The sequence below is a fragment of the Heterodontus francisci genome, chromosome 2 (assembly GCF_036365525.1).
Source record: "Heterodontus francisci isolate sHetFra1 chromosome 2, sHetFra1.hap1, whole genome shotgun sequence".
NCBI lineage: Eukaryota > Metazoa > Chordata > Chondrichthyes > Heterodontiformes > Heterodontidae > Heterodontus > Heterodontus francisci.
Window position 1 is genome coordinate 109,715,271 of NC_090372.1, and position 24,139 is coordinate 109,739,409.

At 41.4% G+C, this 24,139-nt stretch overlaps 1 protein-coding gene across 5 annotated transcripts in view; it reads right to left on the reverse strand.

Annotated features, from left to right (window-relative positions):
- Positions 1–24,139, reverse strand: part of phf14 (PHD finger protein 14) — a 360,384-nt gene that overhangs the window by 56,481 nt on the left and 279,764 nt on the right. Inside the window, exon 17 of one of the 5 annotated variants that reach the window (XM_068009614.1) lies at positions 13,227–13,524. The exons of the other annotated variants lie outside the window; for them this stretch is intronic. Within the exon in view, the coding sequence (XP_067865715.1) occupies positions 13,497–13,524 (28 nt within the window). The 3' untranslated portion in view covers positions 13,227–13,496. Of the gene's footprint in view, positions 1–13,226; positions 13,525–24,139 lie in introns of those variants that run through there. 5 annotated transcript variants of the gene reach the window in all.

The window sequence follows — 24,139 nt, forward strand, 5'->3', positions numbered from 1 at the left end:
ATCTTATGTTTTTGTAGTGCCCATGCAGTTTTTAGCTTTTTGAATACAGCTGGTAGTGAGAACTTTGCAAACAAAAGAAGACACCCCCGATCCAGTAGCTTCCACTTGTGCCAACTGCATACAGGCAATATTCTAAGTCAACTGCAAAGCAACTAACTGCTTGAAGCTACTAAGATGCTGTTTAGTAGATCTAGGTTTTGTTCTGCCCTGAATCCCAGATCAGTTCTCAATTCTCTTTCAATCACAACCAAATTGAGATGCTATTAAATCAGTTACCTAAAAAATTATTCCCTTTTTAGATACAATAGTCCTCATGATATGAAGAGGTCATCTATTATGCAGTCTAATCACTACTTGCTTCTATATGCACTGGTGAATACATTGCACTACTGTGTTTCACTGTTATTGTATCTATATAGTCAGTGCATTTCAGAGATATTAATCTATGTTGTATGCTTTGAATGGTTATATTTTTCAAATTTACAGACAATACTCAATATTTTTCAAGTACAATTTATTGAAAATATTTTTAATATTCATGTTGGAAAATATTAATGTTCCCGCTCTTGTTACAGGTCATAAGGGAAATTAGTCAACATTAAAAGGTATCTGATGAGCCTTGGCTAAGTGGCATTTTGCATGTCAGAGTTCTTCAGGTATCTTCAAGCTGGTTAAGTTCAGAGACACAAAGATGTTCTATCTTGTTGAATTTTCTACTGCACTGAAGGGGAAATACTTATCCTTGGTAAAGGTTGCAGCTCAGTGGGTACAAAAAAAGAGAAAAAATAAAAAATGTCTCGAAGTGTAGGTCTTTTCATAATCTGTTAGTCTGACTATTCTAGTGAACAACAGACAACTTCAAAAAATTATAGGTTAACAATATTCATTTGTGTGAGAATGAACAAGTTTTAATGATTTTTTTGGGGGGGACAGCTATCTTTAGCATAGAGCCAAGAAGATAAATTAAAGCCATTTCAATTCTGTTAATACCCAGGCAAAAAGGAGTTGCAAATTAATGGAATTCCAATAGAAAAAAATCCCAGTTACTGCTTCATAAGAAAAAAAATTATATGTTTTAACATACATTTCTGTGGTTTATTTCATCTGTTCATGCTTAATTTTTTCACCTTCTAAATATAATCGATATGAGCATTACTTCTACCATAACCCTTGAGAACCAATTAAATCATATAGTGAAAGTTCTACTGCTAATATATCCTTTACCGCTTTCCTGCCAGTGACAAGAAAAAGGTAGGGCAGGCAAGAGGAAGCACAATGACGGCATGTGAAGAATGCACAAGAGATGGGTAGGGGAAGAAAAGGGGAAGAGGCAGCCAGAGAATGAGAATACAGCTATTAAAGAGAGCAATTAATGATAAGGAAAGAAGAGATTCAGCACCACTATTGCAAAAAACTTGATTGTTTAACTATACCTAGCATTTATAGATTTGAAAATAATGAAATGGGGGTATTCATTTTCAGAGATGAAGTTAGTTTAGGAAGAAAAACTGAATATAAAGAGGTCTATATAATCAAAATATGACAGTAAGTAGTTAAAAAAAAATCATCAAATCTGAGGTGAGAAATTCTGATTCAACATAGAAATTTAATATGCTGCTGATTTAAGTACAATGTGTTTTTTAAAATTAAAGATTAAACAAAACAACTTACCTTGCAGAAAAATCCACCAAAATCTAGATTTTCCAATCAGTATTATTTAAATGGCAGAAAATAAATGGGTTACTGACTGTTAAAATAACATGATCAGAAAATCCAGGCATTAGTATCTTTCATTGACCTATGGGGCTGAATTTTTCTAGCCCCTCGCGTCGGGGGTCGTGGCAGGGGTTCCCGTAAAATACTTGCGGGAGTGGTCCGCCACGACCCCTGACGCTGAGAAGGCCCTGCTGCATTTTACTGGTAGCGGCGAGGCCTCGGTGCGACCCCCCTCCCTCCCCACTGCCAAACGGCGCAGCCTCCATTTAAATATTAAAATTAATTTAAAAAACATGCAAATTAACTTAACTTGTCCTGGCGCCTTTGGAACTCTGTTCAGAGTTCTGAGGCAAAACACTGGTGGGGAGTGGGGGAGGAGCGAAATTATCAGGGCGGGGGAGCAGGGAAAACATTTTTCATTGGCTGTGCATATGGTGGGAAGCGGTTGTAGGGAAAATGTGATGAGGGTAGGGGGGAAAGCTCGGGGTGGGAATAAAGATAATGTTCGTCATATAGGCCAATAAAAAAAAAATTGGGGGAGTTGGGAAAGGACCTCCAGCTTTTAATTATTCTTTTAATCAAATTCCACAGCAATGTTAGTTTAAAAATTCCAATTTTTGCTAAGGGCTTGAAGCCCTTTGAAAATGGCACCAGTACCTGGGTGGTTGCGCCGGTCGCAATTGCCGTGGACGGAGCAAACGCCCACTCTCACATCACCGCGATGTGCGGCGCGCTAATAAAATTCATCCCAGAGTGTTGGTTTTGACGTGATACTCTACACAGCAATAGTCAAGTGGTATGTTTACAGGAAAAAATGCCTCCTGCAAATGAAACTATTGCTCTAGGTTAGTTAAGAATGACAATTCCTAATACATAGGGAAAAAGTGCCCTGCAATTGCTGTGGACATTTGGTAGTTGTGAGGTTATTCCAATCAGTTGCCTCAATTTATCTAAATTACTAAAGCCCAGATTATTGCCTTGTTATCTGACAAAAGCAGTGGTACACTCACTGCTCCTCAGTGAAATGAACTCTAAAAGTATCCTGCTCTTGATACTCTCAATATTCTAAGCTTGTTTAAAAAAGGACTGTTAAATCGGGAAAAGGTAATGAAGTGTCTACAACCTTTACTTGCATTGCAGTAGAACACTCCGTCACGTATATTTTCCTATTTAAAATTACATCATCAAATTCCTATGCAGTAAATTTACACACATCAGTGATTCTTAATATTGCAGGATATATTGAAATATGGTTTCAACAGAATGGATATGCTAAATTTACACTTTTTAGAGAAAGCAATTCTGTATTATCGACAGTCCATCTTAAAGATAAATTGGGACCATTTTATAGACATCAACATTATCAATGACATAGCTTATAGTACTGTGATAAGCAAGAAACATTCCTTTCCAACGTGCCATTCTAAGAATACCAAAGGTTAGATCAATCAACATTTTTCTCCCTTCTGCTCTTCGCGCCCCAGCACGCAAATATCGATTTTAGATATGATGATACAGTTCAGTCTCCAAAATAAATGCAAGAAAAATGAACTGTACATTGTGGAGTTATGCATAAGTATCTCACATTTATATATTTACCTACAAAATTAAATCTCTGACAAAATAGGTAATACATATGAAAGAAAATGAAATTAAACAACCCATACTTCATAATGATTCTTCAGTTTTTCTAGGATCATGAGTACCATTCAAAAAAAATTAATGTCAGACCTATCTATATTGTGTAATGTGTGCTCTTCTTGTCCACAAACCTTATTTCGTGTTGCCACTATTTGTGGTCCTATTTCTTTGTAAACATTTAGGATTGCAAATGCCTATATCAACTTTTCCCATTCAATTTTGATATGTTAACTGTTTTTACAGGCTCTGGTACTAGGGGGTGTTCTGTGGAGCTAGTTTCTGAAGTTTCTTGCCTCCCAACTCTTGTCACCATCTTGTGTGTTGAGTTTATGTATGCACATATAAAACAGGCATAGGCACAGGGATGTTGCACCATGGACATCAGACAAATTTATGGACTCAGCCACAGACATGGGGGCAATTAATCTGTATATAAAGTGTTCTGCCAATCTAATGCCATCAAAACACAGTCCGATTTAAAACACATTTCTTGCTGTAAATACTATTGCTAAGCATACAAACATCAATGGGGAGCAGCACAACTGTATTAGCTAACTAGCAAGCAAAATAGTATGCAATGATAATGTGAATTATTTTTGTTGACAGAATAGAGATAGCTACATCATGTCATGGGTGGTAGATGGACCTTATCGGATGACCTCTTTGGATTCACACTGTGTCAGGAGTGCAAATTCATCCAATAAACCATGAAACTCAAGGAGAGGATTGTTATCGTGGTTATTGAGGTGAGGCAGTAGAAAAATCATAAATAGGAAGACAGACCATTTCTCACATTGCTATTGTCACAAGACAATTTAACCCGTGATGGTCAATGTTTGTGAAACTTCTAAACCTGCTTGTAATATGTCTGAAGACAGGGCAGACAACAAAAGGACAGTGAACTCCAAATCAAGAGAATTTTATAAGATGGAGCAGATAGTACTGCAGAAGTCATGTAAAACAGAAAAGTGGAGTGGGACAGGAAGGGAGAGAGAGATTAACGGTAGGTAGCCAAGACTAGTTTATTTACCTTGACAGGCTGTTAATCTAGGTCCTGGACTCTAAAATACAGAAGCAACAGCATCTCTCATGGACAAAATGTCATTTACTCACGAAAACTAGCGACAAAATTAGATAAACACAATTACAAATAAAGAGCACCCTTCAGTTCCTCCAAAAAGGTGATTTGTTTAAATTCACTTATGTCTAAATCTCAGTCTATCACTGTTGATTCTGATTCAGTTCTGACAAGATAATTATTAACAAGAAACATTTCGGCAAAAAGTTGAGTGGCTGTTATTGCATGTATTATTCAGTTACAAAATGTTTAGTCGCTATCTGGAAGACTGTACTCCAGACTAACCAATTTATGTCCAAGCCAAATCTCTTACCTGTTATCAAAGGTGCACTTTAAATATAATGTAATGAAATGATACAGCCAACTTTCAAATGACACTGGCCACTCAGGTTATCTGCCCTTAAACTGGACAGTAAATGGTGCAGATTGCAGTTACTGATCTTTGACATACTTGTAAAACTTGAACTTTAATCCAATTCGCAGCAAAAAAATCAGTTAATGAATTTCTAACATGGTCATTGAAACCTAATAAATTTTTACTATGTCTTCCCCGACAGTTTAAAAAACTTCAAATGCAGCATGAATTTTGTTAAGGAATCGTAGACAGTTCAGCGTAGATTAAGGTTTATGAAAGCTATCCGTTACATTGTATTTACTAACTATTGTATACGGACCCGCAGCAACCTGTTTTTGCCAAGATCACTCAACTCCATTACACTGTAATAAAAGCAAAATACTGCGGATGCTGGAAATCTGAAATAAAAACAAGAAATGCTGGAACCACTCAGCAGGTCTGGCAGCATCTGTGAAAAGAGAAGCAGAGTTAACGTTTCGGGTCAGTGACCCTTCTTCGGAACTGACAAATATTAGAAAAATCCCTAAGTGACTTTTTCCATTTTAAAATGACTTTAGATAACACAAGCCTTTAAACTTGTGTTGAAAAATAACCTAGCTGCTAGGTTATTTTAAAACACAAGATTAAAGGCTTGGAGCAGGGGTGTCCAACCTTCTCATGTTGGGGCCACATTACAATTTTTGACTTACACTGGAGGCTGGTGAGACAATTTTGGAAAGATAAAAGCATGAAAAATTTATCTTATTAATCAAAACAACAGGAAATGTGCATTTTCGTGAAGAAGCTTTAAATGAGAAAACTAATTTATTGACTTACTATGTTGGACACTGATTTACTGAGATACCTGGCATTTCTTTTTTGGTTGTACAAGTAGTCAATCTCTGCCCGCACACTTCTTGTAGCGATGCAGAGTATTCCGGATCGATGTCCATCTGTCATGAATGATCTTGATTGCTCTTTCTCCCTCCTCTTTGTCTCTTTCTCTCCCCCTCCCTCTCTGCGTCCTGCACCCCCTGTATTGTTCCTTCCCCTCTCTGTGTCATTTCCCACTCTCTGTCTGTGCCCTCCTTTCTCTCTCTGTCCCCCTCTCTTTCCCTCCCTCACTCCCTCTCCCTCTGACCGTTGCTGAGAGCAGGAACAGCAGTTTCCGTACCTCAGACAGACTCGGGGTTTTCCGGCGGTTCCTGATTTTTCTTTTAAAAAGCCCACCGAGATGCGGAAACCACCGTCTCTACTCTCAGGACCTGTCAGCTGTGAATATGGAAGGGAGTGTTAACGAGCATTAGATAAAGATCTGAGCTTAGAAATTCCAATTCAGCTTTGAGACTGGCACTTGCGATTTTTGTTTTTAAACCCAGTCTGGTTGGAAAGAAGCTGCCAATGGGAAATTTCTCATCCCTGAAATTACCACAGACCTCAAAATTTTTTTACCACAGGCACTGGTGTCCGTGTACGGACATGTTGTCGACCCCTGATATAAAATCTAGATCCGTCAACTGACTATGGGCCACGACACTAAGCAATTTGCTAGTTATAAAATTAAAAGCGCTGACGATCACGTCATTAAAAAATGCTACACTTTTCTGACTGGTTCAAATAACTGATGTGCTTAAGTACAGACAAAGCTACCAAAATCCATTTACTTTTTCAGCCACTTTAATAATAAGTAATATTTATGATATAAAATAAACACATAATATTAAAGAATTATTTTAAACAAATGCTAAACTAATAGATATAGTTACCCATTCTTAGAAAACCATAGAAAATTTACAAGACAGAAGGTCCATTGAGTCTCTGTTTCAGTACATATTTGTGCGGAGCCAAATCCAATTGTTAAGTAAACAGAGCCTTAGGTCATTCAGAGTTTAGCAGTTACTCAGTCAGGGAATTTTGCAAATTAGAATATGCTCATGAGTTTAAGTCCCAGCTCACAGGCATTTAAAGATTGCTGTGCGTCTGTAACAAACTGGTGTCTGGAGGTTGGTATCTGCATATGCAAACATAACCACTTTTAATATATTACTGGCACATCTCTTGGGAGTTGATCAAGACTAAGTCAGAGGACATATTATTACAAGATGGGATGGTGGGTTTCAGTGGGGTAGGGGAGCACTTCTACAGTCAAAGTATTTGGAAAGAAGTTTAAATTCCCAATTTTAACTTGGGACAGAAACCCTGGTGCCCAAGTAGGCGACGAACTATTCGGTCTCCTCTGTGGCGTAAGGCCTGGGAGATTTTAATCAGGATTGTCACCATTCCTGGTGGTTAATCATGTGACATTTCATTACGTAACATATGGGGTGGAATCGAGTGCTGCGGTATTCCTGACGGCAGGACAGGAAGTTGTCGTAACTTCCACTCCCGCTACAAATCCCGTTTCCACGCGATTTTGCATTTAAATTAGCCATGCGACGACGGGCACAGGAAACATGTGGGATCATGCGGCAGAGGCGGCCTTCCATTGGTGGAACCCGTCACTACATCAAAAACCACGACCGCCACAGATATAAAACATTGTGCTTGCAGCCTCAAGGAGCAGCAGCCTTCCTTTCATGTAGTATCCTCAGAATAACGTAGTTGACGCTGTCACTTAAATCAAACTTCATATCATTTATTTTCCTTACAGCCAAAGTGAATCAAATGGCAGCCTCACGGTTCAGTGATGCCTCCCTGCAGATTCTCCTCCAGGCTGTCAGAGTGAGGCGGGAGATCCTCTTCCCTGCAGATGGAGCACAAAGACCCTCCCGCCTGACCAAGGCGGCCTGGATGGAGGTAGCGGAGGAGATCTCGAACTATGGGGTAACTCTTAGAACATGGGTGCAGTGTCGCAAGCGAATCAATGACTTGCTCAGATCAGTGAGCGTAAGTGGTCCTGGTGAGGCTGCTCCATTGATTTCTTCCATGGCTAGGTGTCTTTAAGGCAGAGGGTATGCTAGGAATGCAGTTGAATGTGTGAGCAGCCTTGGTACCATTACTAAATGAGGAAGATTGGCACTGTTTGTGATTGGATGTGTCTTGCAAAAGCCAATGCAGAATGAGAGATGTGGATGCATGTATGCAATGGTTGTGAAGCATCATTTGCCATGTCATTAAATCTATACTGTCTGTTGCAGGAAAATCCAGCGCGAGCGTGCTAAGATGGGAGGCGGGGTCCCTGACATCAGGTTGCTGACCACGGCATGCGCCCATGCCATCGCCGCCATCCTCGGCTGTTGCCGATCCTGGAAACTGCACAAATCTGACTGTTGCAAGCCACGTTGAAACATTCGTGAACTGGGCGGCACGGAAATATCGCTAGCCATTCAGTCAATCTGGCAGGTAGGACTAAATCCTAACTATGCATAGGGTAATAAGTATTCATGGCATGTAAATGAGTGCAAAGCTGCAATCCACCACTGCACTGGGGGAATGCCGGAATGTCGCAAACCCACCGCAACTTAATTCCTCTAAAATATCCCGCTGTTGGGAATCCGAAAAAACACCTCCTGCCTAATTATATCGCCCTTCATGCCACCAAATCTGCTGTGGCGGATTGCATAAAATTCCCTCTGATCATGTGACATTAATTGCCGCTTGCAAATGTTTTTGCATTTAGCTAATAATGGTTGGGTTCCCAGGAGTTGAGTGTCTTGCTTGACAACAATATTTTGAGAGACAAACACAAGGATAGTTAAAGGATATCCATTTTGCTTAACAGTAGACTATATTTTTTTCGTATCCATCTTATCAATTGTAAAGGCAAGATCTGTAAGGTGCACCCACATTTTTAGGCTGGGTTTTTTTGGGAAAAGATTGAAATTGCACCAGTCCAAGACATTTTCTTAACTTTAGAAGATATGATCTAAGTACTAGTTTTTATGGGCTAGAAATTGGATGGCCCCAATTTTTGGGTGCGGGTGTCACGATTCGTAACTTGACTATGCAGTTTCTGAATGAAGTGGGTAGCTTATAAAATAGATGCACCCACCTCATTTGCATGGGTGTAGTGTGGCCCAAAGAGGATCTCGCGTTGCACTGCTCTCTGCAGCGCTGCCAGCAGCCAATGTGCACTGCAGGGGGCTGACTGGACTCATGAAGAAAACACATGCTCCAAGCAGATTTTACTTTTTAAAGGCGCATCCCCCCCTTAAAGGGATACTGCACTAATGCACTGCAGGCTGCTGGATAATCACTTTGGAACACTCATGGTCAGGGGAGATGTTGCACCATGCCAGGGTAAGGGTTCCCTGCTTCAGTGACGCTGCCCTGCAGGCACTGGCCAACGATATGGAGGCCAGAAGAGATGGCATGGTCCACCCCAAGACAGAGCCTCATAAGGCAATGGGAGCAGGTGGAAAGGATAGTTAATGCCCAGAGTGGCATAGCAGCAGTGCAGAAAATAATGAACTCACTTGAATGGTCAAGGTGAGTGAATGCACCAGCACGTCACATCTCAGAACCACCACACCACCCACCTCTCACGCTACTAAATGCACCACACCCCCATCACTCACCCAGCAGCCATCCACACACTCAGGACTCACTCCTAGCATCCTTATACTACCTCTCACCCACACATATCTTCCAATCATGCCAGCCATGCAAAAACAGCTATGGTAGGCATATCACCCAAGCAATTGACACATATTCACTGACATTGTGTCCTCTCTCTTGCAAGAGAAGGTGGCACACAACAGGCAGAAAAGCCAGAGGACTGGCAAAAGACCAGCACCCCTCAGCTCCCTCATGGAGATGGTTCAACAAATCATTGGGACCAATGCCACTTAGCCAGTCGTACCTGGCACTGCGGAGCCATCGAGGATGATAGTAAGTTGTTGCCTTATGCACCTTCTCCACTCACTCCTCCTCCACATTCTGAAAGGTTCCATGAAATGGAAACTGCAGATGGAGTGACCGTGGAATTCCTGCTTTCCTCCCCACCACCCCCTTATGGTTTTGTGCTTTCAGGTAGCTGGCTGCTCAGCCTGCAAAGAGCCATGAGGAAGAGCAACCCCATGAGAGTGAAGAGGAGGCACCATCACAGATACTGGCATGTAGAGTCGGGATTAGCACACAGTCAGTTATTGGGCACAAGTGGGCTGCAGCCAGGCCAGAGTGATAGTACAGCTCATGTACGAACTCCCCAAAGGGCGAGGTCGCAGAAGAGTTCTGCTGCAGGGGATTCAGAGGAGGACCTCGTTGGGGCGGACTAGAAGGAAACACTGATGACGATGCAGACCAAGACACTGGGTGAATTGACAGACCTGCCAGACTGCCTCCCCTCGCTGGTATGGAAAATGCAGAAATCCAGCTCCAATGTGGCACAGGGAATCGCATAGAATCTGGAGCCCATCCTTTCCATCGTCAAAGTGATGTGTGACTCCATGGCACCACTGCCAGACCGACCCATGATACAATGTCTAGTGGCTGCTGTTTCAGCCTTCACTGAACCCTCCTAATGTCTCACTGCTACAGTTGAAGCTCTGACAGAGCTTAGGAGATCCAGGGGTGCTGGCATGCAGCCTCACACTGCTGTTATTGTGGGTGTGGACTTCAGTGCTCAACGGGGCATGCGGGCTTTCACAGCAGTCCAGCAATCTGCGCTCCAGCAGATTACTAGGATTGCTGAGGTCCTGGCCCGTGGAAGTGGCAATGGCACCGTGGAGCATGAACCTGCTGTTCTCTCTCAGAATGACAGCATTTCATGCTCCCACCATTGTCACTCAGTCAGTGCTCTTGCTGTTGTTCTCAGCCAGCCAGCTCGAACTGCTGCTACCTATGCAGAGGTGGTGCAGTCAAAAGCCGAATCCCAGAGTTGCTCAAGGGTATCCGGCAAGATCATTGGCAGTCTCACCAACTTCATTAGACTGGGAGGCAGTAAAGGTTTGGCGCCAGAAGTTGAAGCTATTGTGTGCGGATACTGCAAACTTCTATATTTTCTCCCGGGCTGTCAGCTACAATGCCCAGGAGATCAATCATCCATTCCTGAACAATCTGGAAGAGTTGGCAACTCTATCTGACATGGTTTCCCATCTGTAGCCAGTGGGAATGACAAAATGTGTTGGGGGTCAACTTATGGAAGCAGTCTCTCGCAAGATAAGTAAGGAATTGAGAGGGATTGGAAGGTCTGCAAATGGAGGAGAGAATGCCTGAGGTGGAGGAAGTCCTTGTGGAACCAGGGGGATTTCTGAGGTGCCTTTAAAAACAACTTACCCGGACCTCTTGTGGATCGGATCCTGGCTGCCACCAGGTTTCGATGGCAGGTTCAAAATGCAATTCTGGAAGTTTTTCAATTTTAAGTGCAAATCTCATAGATGCATTGAAAGATATAGAAAATGCGTTGTAGAAATGAAAAACATTGCTTAAACAAATCACCAAAAATAAACACCAGAAATATGACAGGCTCATGTTGCACTTAACATTTTATGTGTAGGTCTTAAGTCGGGCCTGCAGTTACAATGATATGATAATTGCAACGGGCCACGACATCACTATGGAAATTAGGCCCACCAACCACTGCTGTGAAAACCCTCCCACGAATAATTCAGGCAAATTAAAATGCTGACAGGGGGTGGGGGTAAAGATGCCAAGACTACAGCAAGAACTCCCATTCACCCTGCTATCATAACCTTCCATTGTTTCCACTGGATGGACTGGGTTAAAATTGATCCGTAAGTGTGTTACTTGTCCATTGTATTCAAATTAAATCTTTCTGTGAACAATATGAACAAAATAAAGCATAGATGTTCTTAATGCTGACCTTTGGCATAAAACATTGAGGAAATTCTGGCCCAATTCACTTGCTCTCATTTTTATGCTACACCTGAATTTCCTTGATCTTTCAGGCTGATTACATGAAATAGCCAGCAACACCCTCTTTTTGCTCATTAACATAGCTTTGCCCTTTCATGTAAAAGTGTAGTTCGTGTGAATTTTTCATGAGTTCTGAATAGTTCTGTTAATTTACACATAAAATGTTAAGTGCAACATCAGCCTGTCATATTTCTGGTGGGTTTTTTGGTGATTTGTTTAAGCAATGTTTTTCATTTCTACAACGCATTTTCTATATCTTTCAATACATCTATGAGATTTGCACTTAAAATTGAAAAACTTCCAGAATTGCAATTTTGTAAACATGCTGTGCCCAATGTGCATAAATACTAATTTGATGACTTCAAATTTTAATTTTCATGCATAGAAACTTAAGGAAGGAACATAACATAAGTTTGGCATTTTACTCAGGCCCAGTTGTTTATGCTGATTTCCATTTGCTCTACATCAGTTTTTATGTTCCGGCATACGCCAATGAGATTCTCAGGAAATATCAGTGTGTCACGTTGACAGGGAGGTCAGCGTAAATTGTCACTTACATTGTTTCAGGGAATTCCAGGCCTAGGCATGTTTATATATGCAATTTATGTTTATTGTAACAGTCAAACATATTATTTACTATTAATGTCTAAAAACACAAATTTTAATTTAATTTCCAAGAACCCCCCCCCAACTCCCCTTCTATGTATTTACACATCCCACATTTATCCTCAGTTCTGTCAAAGCACAGAACTCCTATCCCAGTTCTGTTAAACTCCAGGACCCCTTCCTCAATAATATAAATGCATGTTGTTGCTGTCAAAACACCAGGACCGCACCCTTGCCAAAACAAAAGAAAATTAGTTTATTTACTAATTTTGTAACAATCACTAGGCAAAAATATTTCAGAAAATGATTAAATTATATTGAAGCTTTAATACTCTTTCTTTCAATCCCTAACCTCGCTAACTTGCTGCTCATTACTGAATTACCTTCAGCTCAAGAAAACTGCTTTTGTTTGAGATTCTTTTTATAAACCTTGTCACAAGGTCCTTAATATTATCAGAGCAATTTTAATCAGAGTTAAAATTAAGCAACCTTAAGAAATTTAGCTTAAGAAGATTCCAATGTCTTAAAAGACTAGTCAATGGCGAATGTCACTTCATTTGGGTGTGACCAAACATAAATGATTGTCTTTTGTATAATGTATGTTTATGTCCTGAGATAATTTTATGGTTGAGTCAATATGCAAACCATCAGTACATCTTTGATGGTTTAATTTCTTATAGTTCTCTTAAAAAATGAGATTAGTAGAACAGAATAATTAGCCGTTTCATAATTTCTACCAATTTATGGTCACCAAGACCAAAGTGGTTCTCTTTGGCTCCCAACTCTGGCCTGACTCCTTCAATTTCCCTGGCTGCTACCTAAGGCTATTGTTTCAGTCAGGTGAGGAGGGGTCGAGGGGCTTCCATTTATTCCCTCTCCCTGTTTGACCATAACAGGTTTGATTCTTTTTTAAAATGGATGTACTGTCCAATTCGGTAGCTGTTTGATTATTTACTTGCTATGATCATAACAAGAACCAATCAGACAGGTTTTTTTCAGTTTAACAAAGAAAGAGGTTAACTTTATTGTACACCAACTTTCACGCACATAATAGAGGTTTACACACACACAAAGATTACAGAGTGGGGAAAGGTAGATTGACCGAGTTAAGAGTGTACAGAAAAATTGGGTATACAGTCTGTGGCAACTGGTGACTCGGCTAGCTTGTTGCTGAATTCGGTAGTCCTGAGGCTTTTAATTTGAAGAGCGAGATGACTGGTTCGGTGGGTCTCTGAGAGACAGCAATGCGGATGATTTTCTCCAACGGGGTTTCAGATTGTAGCCAGAGTATGCAAAGGTGGTCAGTCAATAGGCACAGTTCAAAGCTTGTAAGCTGAAATGGATAGAGAGGGGTGGGGCACTTAGGTCTGCATATGTCAGAGTCCAGAAACTTCTCTTCTGCTGCAGAGAAACACAAGCTTAAAAACACAGATGGGGAGGGTTTGTCACAGGACAGTCACTCAGTGATTCAAGCAGTATTTCTTCTTGCTAAAAAAAAGGTAGTTCCCTTAATCTTCCTGGATCTTGGTTCTTGCTGGGAAATAAGCAGACATATCGTCTCCCTCCTCACAAACCTTGCAATGTAGGATAGAAACATAGAAAAATAGGAGCAGGAGTAGGCCATTCGGCCCTTCGAGCCTGCATCGCCATTCAATATGATCATGGCTGATCAGCCAAATTCAGTACCCTGTTCCCGCTTTCTCTCCGTATCCCTTGATCCCTTTAGCCCTAAGAACTATATCTAACTCTTTCTTGAATATATTTAATATGCAAATTAGGTGGCCATCCTAAGCTGTGAGCAAAGTCATTCTTTTTTATCTTTTTAAAATTTCTTCAAAAAAATATAAATTCAGATCTCCAGGCAGTGGATTAAAAAAATTATCATTCAGCAAAGCACATTGGCGTGACACCTCCCCATGACGTGAAATGAAATATGACGACAGGAACATTTCATTATGAGGTCACAAATTAAGAAGAAACCGTACACACACACTCATCAGTCTCACTGCCATAGCCATACTCTGGTTTAATTTTTTAAAATCCAGGATTGGACACTAGCAGAACTGGGGAACTCTAACTGCTCTGACTGGGCTCAATCAGCTTGTGCTGCAACATATACTGAATTGCCTCGTGATTTTCTACAATGCCTTCCTTTTCCAGTTTCTCGATATCAGTGAACTCAACCCTGGATTCAAAGTTGTTCATAACTTTGTGAAGATCATCCAGTGCTTTCTGTACATGGCTTTTCCTGTGCTCCACCAGGCCAACAGCTTGCTTTGTAGAGTACTTTGCAAACCAACTGTCACCTAGTAAAATGGTGACTTCATTTGTGTGGATTAGATGTCCTGGCATAAATGAAAGTGGGCAAAATGGCACCATAACATCATAACACACTTCGTCAGGCAAAGTTTTAAACCTGCCTTGAAGTGCTTCAGTCATTTTCTACTTTAACCCAGTACTGGATTGTTTTCCTTGCAGCTTGAGACCACCTATCAGTTTAATCCTGCATCTCTTCCTGTTGTTCTAGCTCATCCAGCCTGCCCACAATTCCTCTACGGTTAGGATACTTGACTTGCAGTCACCACCACCCTCCAAATCTGCCACAAAAACCTTTTGGGGATTTGGGTTTTCCTTTGGTTTATGAGCTTTTCTGTGTTCCCCACCAGAATTTAAATCTTTAATTTCTACGTCTTCAGTCTGAATTTCCTCCCGAATCTGGATCAGTTTCCTGGGACCTAGGGAATAGGGATTTTGTTTTATGGGAGGGGTCTCTCCTACACCCACATTGCGTTGTGCACCCTGGTTTGTCCCAACAGATCCCTTTAAACGCTGTGAGCAGCCTTGCTAGGTCTCCTCTCTGTCATTCGTTTAAATAGGAGAGTACGGTGTCTAATTTACCCAACATATCAATGTTAGCTAATCGGACAGTCAGGGGTTCGATTTGGAAATCCTCCAGGCCTTCCTCTAATTTGTCTTCACTGTCCCTTTAGCCCTCCTCTTTCCTGACTGCCTGAAAGACTTGTGCTTGTTTGTTCCCTTCCCGGCTGTGATACTGTTTTACCATATTAATGTGGCACAGCCTTTGCTTTTTCCTACGAACTGGGGTGTCAATTATATAATTCACCTGGCTAATTCTCTTTATTACTCTGTATGGGCCACTGAACCGGGCTTTCAATAGTTCTCCCCGTATTGGTAATAGCGCTAACACATGGTCTCCGGGCTGAAATGTTCAGGCCTTAGCATGTTTATCTGCCTGCCTTTTAATAGTTGTCTGGGAAGTTTTTAGGTGTCCCTGAACCACCGTAGAGACTCTCGTGAGCCGTTCTCAGAACACGGAGATGTAGTCAAACAGGGAAGATTCGTCCATTTCCCAAAAACCTCTCCTTGATTCATTTTTGAGGACCTCTCACCTTGTGCCCATAAACTAATTCAAAGGGACTAAAGCCAGTGGACTCATTGGGTGAGTCCCTGGTAGCAAGCAGAAGAAATCCCAGCTCTTTGTCCCAGTCATGGGGGTATTCATGGCAGTATTCCCTGATCATTGTCTTTAGGGTCTGGTAGTACCGCTCCAAAATCCCATGTGACATTGGGTGGTAGGCTGAAGACTTTAGCTGGGTTACGCCCAATTACCCATGACCTTTTGAAAAATACTGGATATAAAGCAGGCAACCCATATCGGGTGAAGAATTGCATTAGCCCCTCCAGCACTACCTTGGCAGAGACAGTTCTTAGAGGGACAGCCTCTGGAAATCGGGTAGGCACATCCATAACTGTGTGAAGATACTGGCAGCCCCCTTTTGTTTTCGGCAGGGGCTTCACACGATCTAACAGCACTCTGCTGAAAGGTTCCCCAACAGCCAGTAAGGGAATTAGAGGTGCAGGTTTTATTGCAGGTTGAGGCTTCCCCACGACCTGGCATGTGTGGCAAGTCTTACAGAACTCCACCACATCCTTGTTCTGGCCAGTGAAAATGCTGTCTGATGCTGGCATGGGTTTTTCTGATACCGACATACCAGCAATTGGAATCTCAACGGCACCACTAACTGGTGAACCACTGTCCACTCTTCATCCGCAGGTCAGTGAGGAGGTCTCCACTTCCTCATCTGCACCTCATCCTTTAAATAGTAGCACTCTATAACTCCCTCTGCTTCAGTTTGGGCAGTCTGTGCTCATTTATATTTTAAGCCCTGGGTCGGCTTGCTGAGCCGCGACCAAGGAAGACCTGTTTAACCTATTCTCTGGGTCCTCTAACTTCCCAAAGGAGGTTTCAGATAACCAGACAGTAGGGTCATCTGTCTGCAGTGCCTGTTCAGCCTCCTCTAACGGAGCTTGTTTGGTCATAGACCGGGTCATCACACAGTCAGGAAAATGCCAAGGACCTTTTCCTGTAACAGTTCTGTCTCCCTGACCGCTTTCAGTCTCTCTAAAACCACTGGGGAGGCTACCATCTGCCAGATCATTACCCAGGAGCAGGTCGACCCTGTCCACAGGCAAACTAGGGACGATCCCCATGGTTACCGGTCCTGAAACAAAAGCACATTCCAGGTGCACCCAGTATAAAGGTATGGGCATATACTTACCTCTGATACCCGTTTATCAGCATTCAATGCACTCTCTGGGTGAAAGGTCATGCCTTTTCCCAGAAGGGTTTGGGTGGCCTCTATATCCCTAAGTGTGACTATGGGCTTACTTGCCTCACTCGAGCAGTAAGGGGTCACTTTTCCTCTGGACACAAAATCCTGGTAACTCTCAGGGATTTTGTTAAGATTTCCCGCACTCTCAGCAGTAGGCTTTACTGCCACAGTTAAAGTCACAGCCTGGGGTCTGCTGTGCTTCCCATCAGGGCCCCTTTTCCTGCACTGGTCTGATGTACCCTGACTAAACCTATGGGTTTTCCCTGTCACTTCCAGCAGTCAGCTCGAAGGTGACCTGCCTTGTTACAATGGAAACATACAGGCTTTCGGGCATCACTCCTGTTCTTAGCACCATCCTTTTTGGCCTGAGGAGGGCCCCCTGTGTTTCCAGCTCTCACTTCTCGCACCTGGCTGTCCATCCTCCTACCACTCTCCCACCTTCTATCCTTTTCAGGATTTTGGAGGTGACTAGGGAAGGGTTTCCCTTGGGGTAAGGGATTATGAATAAGTGTATAATCATCAGCCAGGATTGCTGCCTGCCTGGCTCTTGGAACCTTTTGTTCCTCCACGTGGTTTCTTATGGAAAGGGGAAGCGAGTTTTTGAACTGCTTGAGGAGGATCACCTCTCTGAGGTTTTCATAGGTGAACTCTATCTTAAGTGCCCATATCCATCGGTCAAAAGCAAGAGCTTAACCCTTTCGAACTCAAGGTAAGTTTGTTCAGGCTGCTTTCAGAGGGTTTGGAATTTTTGGCTGTGCGCCTCCAGTACTAGCTCATATGCACTCAGGATACCATTTTTAGTCACCTCATAACCTGATGAACTCTCATCAGGCAACAGTGAATAAACCTCATGGGCATTTTCTGTTAGTTTGCTTTGCAATAACAGTGTCTAGCTGTCTACTGGCCATTTCAACTGTTTTGCAAACTTTTCAAAAGAGATGAAAAATGCTTCCACGTACCCCTCATTGAACTTTGGTAACAACTGGGAGAACTTTAAGAGCTCAGCACCCCGTCCTGAGCTAGGGGTAATTTCCTCGCTAATGGTGCCTTCACTGGGTACATTGGGTCTTCCCCTATTCAGTTCAAGCTGCTTTAATTCCCTTTGGAAAGCTCTTTCTTTTTCCCTGCCCTGGAGTTCTCTTTCCTCTTTCCTGAAACACACTCTGCTCTTTCTCCTTCTGGAATTCTAATTCTAGTCTCCTCTGTTCTAGTTGCACCGTAGCTGTTATTTTGTCTGTTTAAGATTCTATGCCTGTCTCCGGTTCTTCAGTGTCAATTTTAAAATGGTTGGCCACAAGTTTTAGGATTTCAGGCTTCCTAGCTTTTGGACGGATAGTAATCTCTAACTGCCCAGCTATGCTCCTCAACTCAGCAACAGATAGGGCTTTTAACTTGGCCCAGGTTACCTGACTCTGTTCCAGCAAGGTACTGGCCTCGAATGTGGACATTTTAGTAGTCTAGCACTGAAAACCGCAAGAAAACCTGTATTGAAGTCTTTTAATTATTGCTATGGATCAACCTGGTTCCCCGCTTTCAATTTCCCATTTGTTTTTGGGTTTGATCCCAGACGTGAGCCCCCAAATTTCTGTTAGGGTCAGATGAAGAGGGGTCGAAGGGCTTCCCTTTTTTACTCTGTGTTTGACCACAACAGGTTTAATTGTTTTTTTTAAAGTGGATGTACGGGCCAATTCAGTAGGTGTATGATTATTTACTTGCTATGATCATAACAAGAATCAATCAGACAGGTTTTCTTGAGTTTAACAAAGAGAGAGAGAGAGACAGGCACCCCTCTTAGGTCAAACATAGCAGTTAGCAGTATTTCTTCTTGCTAAAAAAGAACAGGTAGTTCCCTTAAACTTCCTGGATCTTGGCTCTTGCTGGGAAATGAGCAGACATTTCATCTCCCTCCTCACAAGCCTTGCAAAGTAGGATACAGTGTGCAAATTAAGTGACCATCCTAAGCTGTTAGCAAAGTCATCCTTTTTTATCTGTTCTTTTTAAAATGTCTTCAAAAAAATATAAATTCAGATCTCCAGTCAGTGGATTAAAGAAAATTATAATTCAACAAAGCATATTGATGTGACACTATGTCCGGTGGTATGGAACCAAGGTAAACAACTTGACACCAAAATGAACATCCTTCTTCACATCTGTTTTGCTAACAAGACATCTTTCTTCCACCACACTGCCCACCTCTATCCCACCTTTCCTCTTTGCAAACCCCATGTCCATGTTTTTGGCATCTTGGGAATAATTTGTTTAATGCACTGAGTTAACTTTCCTTCCTCCAAAAATTATAACTCACGCATTAGTCACCCAGCCCATTAATTCATCCACCTATAAATACCTTCAATTCCCCACATTTCATCATCAGATTTTTTTCCTTAAAAGATTCCAAATTTGTGACTCCATCACTGTATCCAGAAGTTTATAATTGTCAAGTTACTAGTTTTAAGTCAAGAGTAGGGTTGGGTAGTCACTGTGTAATGACAGCCTTTTTTCTGGTTTATTATTTGTGGTAAACCATACAACAAGCAATCCTGACAGATTCTTTTACAATCAAAAGGTTAAAAAGTTATTCTATAAATAGCTACAGTGCCAATTCATAATTTAAAGGTTACTCAAATGATCCAGATGTAAGCATGCATTCTGTTTCAATATGGATCAATTTGTAACAATGATGGTTAATAACTAATTCTCAAATAATATGAATTAAATGACAATATGGAGTTGTTCAATGTTAATAACCCCTCTTAACTAAGTAAAATCAAATAGCATCCAATTCATGTTAATGTAAGCATGTTCAAGCCATACTTCAATAGTTGATGTGTCAATTTGGTTTTAAGCTTCTCTACTTCCCAGTGTAGGAGGTAATCGGTTCAAAGAGAATGGAACTACAGATCTAAATTGAGCTAAGTGAAATATTGACAACCAACTTTGCTGAATCAGCTGACCTCAGAAACATCTCTGTAGGTTGCATAATGTAACATTCCTCAAGGACACCGACAAGCTGACAAAGAGCCGACAAAGATAGAAGTCAACCAATAATGCTAATTATTTCAGAAGTGACTTTATGTGAAAGATCCGGAAGCTTCTCCATTCATCTGTTCTATTTATGGTTTTAAACATATATACACTAATATATGGTTTCAGAGAAAAATATGAGCAGCTAAAACATCCAAAAAATGGGTCTCCATCACACAAATAGCAGACAGAGATGAGACAGTGGTGGACAAGTCAGTATTGAACATTTTAGGAAAAAGAATCAGCTGGTTTATGTTTTAAGTGTACTTACCCACCCTATGTGTCACCTAGATTCGCTTTAATCTTTCTCCATGCGAAAAACAGATTGTCTAACCCATAAGCAGAAAACAATGAGTTGTGAAGAGAGCTCTATAGATCTCTGAGGGACTGACCAAACTTGTTAAGGTTAATGCTGTAAATTGTGCTCCAAAAGCTAGACAGTTTATCAGCTCCAAGAAAAAAATCCAAAGCAGCTAAGAAGCTTACAGTAGATTGTAATTAAATAATTCTTTTGCCTAACCTTTTACATTATTTGCATTAAGCGCAAACATCTACAATTTGTCTCCGCTTCGTACAACTCTGGCATTGCTCTCTATAAAATTCATCCCAGTGAAGAGAGAGGTCCTGACCTGCTATAGTATTGCACATGTTCAAACTTTGCTCCTTCCTTCATAATTATCTCCACTGGTCCATAATGCATCATGACTGACAAACAAAAATAAGATGTGGTATGTGTACATGTTGGGTAGTTAATGCATTGGATCGCCTCTCTGCTAATTAGTAGCAGCATGCTTCTGATTTACAATGTTTCTCAGAATGCAATTACCACACAACCAACCGACATAAATCAGCCTCAAAGAAATGGGTGTCTCACACTATTGCTCCCAAAAGATAGAAATACTAGTCAAGAAATGATGCAGATGATTAATTCTTTTGTTTAACAATGGGTACCCTTGTAATAGAATCTGAATGCTTGGCTACTCTTTCTTCACCTATCTAATCTGCCATTTAGTTTTGATTTATTTGAACTAAGAGTCTCAACACTAACACTAAATTATTTGGGAATGCTTTATATAAAATGTTTAGCAGGTAGTAGTTTCATTACTGGAAGGATTACTGCTCCCTCAGCACATTTTTAACCTGGTTTAAGGCCCATCTGAGGATACACTATTACTCTGTGAGCACTATTAGCCATTATTCTCAGCAGGTGTAATGAGACATCTGAAGGAGTGTGGCATTTAACAGAGCTTTACAGCACAGGAATGTTGGGTACTAATTGGCATATAGTGACGCTGCGCTTCAAAATTACTTTTAAGACACTGGCAAAACTAATAAATTTACATTCACTTTCCCAAAGCATAGGTGACGCAATCACATTGTGTCAGTGTCAGGGTCCACGTTCCCACAAATCTGAATAAAAGGCTAATGTACAGATATTTGAAGCGCGGTTCTCCCAATAATCATGACATTTTGCAGTCAGTACTATAACTGAGCCACAGAGTTCAGGAAACTCCAAGGTTCAATCTCCAGTTTATAATGGATAGTCAACCTCAGCCAGTGTAGTAGAAGAGTGCTACAATTAATCTCAGATGCCATAGGAAAAAGCAGAAAATAAATAAGAACTCCTCAGCTTGATTGCTTTTCAGTGAATTTGCTGGAAGTAGACTTCAGGCAAGGGCAAGATTAAATTTGGTTATGGTGTTCCCATGATCAAATAACTTACCGACACTCATGATCAAGGCTGCTGTGAACGTCGGTGCTTGTAAAACTATAACTTGTATTTATGTAGCGCCTTTAACGTAATGAAATGAACTAAGGCGCTTCATAGGAGTATTATAAAACAAAGTATGACACCGAGCTACAAAAGCTGATATTAGGTCAGATGACCAAAAGCCTGGTCGAAGAGGTAGGTTTTAAGCAATGTCTTAAAGTAGGAAAGCGAGGGAGAGGCGGAGAGGTGTAGGGAGGATATTCCAAAGCTTGGGGCCTAGGCAGCTGAAGGCATGGTCTCCAAGGGTAGCGTGATTAAAGTCAGGGATGCACAAGAGGCTAGAATTAAGAGGAACACAGTTGGCTTGGAGGGTTGTGGAGCTGGAGGAGATTACAGAGCAATGCCTTCACGGGAGGTGTATTTAGGAAAAGAAAACACATATGCAATGAACTTTTGAAAGCAACTACAAAATCTTCACCCACGCATCACACTTTTCTGGCCAATGGAGAGCATGTAAAAATGTATTGTTTGAATATCATTGGATTTTTAATGTCTACCTGAACCATTTGAAAAAGCCGAGTGATCATCACATCCAAAGGATGGCACCTCTGGTAATTCAGCTGCACTGATGTGTCGATCTAGATTATGAACTGAAACCCTGATATGGAGCTCAAGCTCTTATCTTCTGAGCCACAGGTATGAGTACTACCAATTAAACCAAGCTGACAACCTTGGATAAAATCATTACTGATCTCACCTTTCTAGTCAAGGATTGGAAAAGAGGGCATATGACAGATGGCGCAGTCAAGGGACAAGGAATTTAAGCCTCCAGCTCCAACTGTCTTTTCTTCATCAAACATTAATTTACCTGTAGCTTTCTTCAAAAGCCAAGAAGTTCATACGACACATTAGTTTCCCATACAAAAATAATGACCCAGATTTTTCTGCCAAATTAACGGCAAGTTTAATTTGTTCACACAATTAAAGTGTAAATAGTCCAACAACTTGTAGTGAGGAAGAAACTCTCCGTGAATTGCAAATCGCCACAAGCTGCTGGACGATTTGTGCCTCGCGAAAACAGCAGCTTGCCTTCAACTACCCCATGAGGTTCAAGAATTTGCTGCATTTGCATATTAATTGCCAATTAAACTCACTGCATAAAGTTAGGGCTAGTACTTAACAGCGTGAGCATCTTGTTAAAGATGAGATTTGTTCCTGTAATGCTACTCAACCTCCCTAGTCATATATGGGAATGATTTAAACTGTGGCGTCTCATTCCTACAGGTAATTTCTTGAAGATTTTATAAAATTAAAATGTTACATTTTTAATTTTTTTCTTACTGTTTCATTATGTATGTTTCTCTCAATCCAATCTGCTTCCCTCTCTTTATTTCTCTTTCTGTATTTGACTAACTCAACCTATTTTCTTCCCTTTTGTTTGTTCCTGTTTCTTTCTCAATCCTTAAATCTCATTGGTTAAGGAGATAGACTGTTGGTCCAGTCATTCAGCTCACACTCATAAGAACTTACAAGGAATAATATTTTCAAACTGAAAGGTGAGGGCAAAATGCCTAACTGAGTATGCCACAAGATGACCCACTCCAGCAGAATCTGGGCCATTTTCAGTACAGAACAAGGAGGCATAACCTTAAAATTAGAGCTAGGCTGTTCAGGGGTGATGTTGGGAAGAATTTCTGAGTGGAAACCTGGAACCCTGTTTCCCCCCAAAAAGCTGTTGAGGCTAGGTCATAGAATCACAGAATGATACAGCACAGGAGGTCGTCATTTGTCCCATCGTGCCTGGGCCGATTCTTTGAAAGAGTTACCCAATTAGTCCCATTTCCCATGGCCCTGCAAATTTTTCCCCTTAAAGTACTTATCCAAGTCCCTTCCGAAAGTCGTTATTGAATCTGCTTCCACCACCTTTTCAGGCAATGCATTCTAGATCCTAACAGCTTGTTGCATAAAAAAATTCTTCTCCACTCATCTCTGGTTCTTTTGCCAATTACTTTAAATTGATGTCCTCTGGTTGCCAACCCTACCACCTGAAACAGTTTCTCGTTAACAGCTCTACCATAATTTTGAACACTCTATTAAATCCCCTTTAGCCTCCAGTGCTTTGAGAACAATCCAAGCTTCCTCTAGTTTTGCCATGTAACTAAGACCTGCATCCTTGCTACCACTATAGTAGATCTCTTCTGTACCCTCCTGAAGGCCTTGAAATCTGTCCTAAAGCATGGTGCCCAGAATTAGAGACAGTACGCCAGCTGGGGCTTAACCTGTGAATTTGACTGGGGGTCTGATAAAGGGCGAGGCCAAGGCAGGGTCACCCCATCCCCGGTCCATCGCTAATGTAAAATTCAGCCCTATGCCTGTTTATAAAGTCACAGATAGCATATGCTTTTTTCAACTTGTCGTGCCACCTTCAAAGACTTGTGTACGCACACCCACAGGCCACTCTGTTCTTGCACTCCCTTTAAAACTGCACCATTTAGTTTATATTGCCTCTCATTCTTTCAGCCAATATGCATTCCTTCAGAATACTCTGCGTTAAATTTCAGGTGCTTGCCCATTTCAGC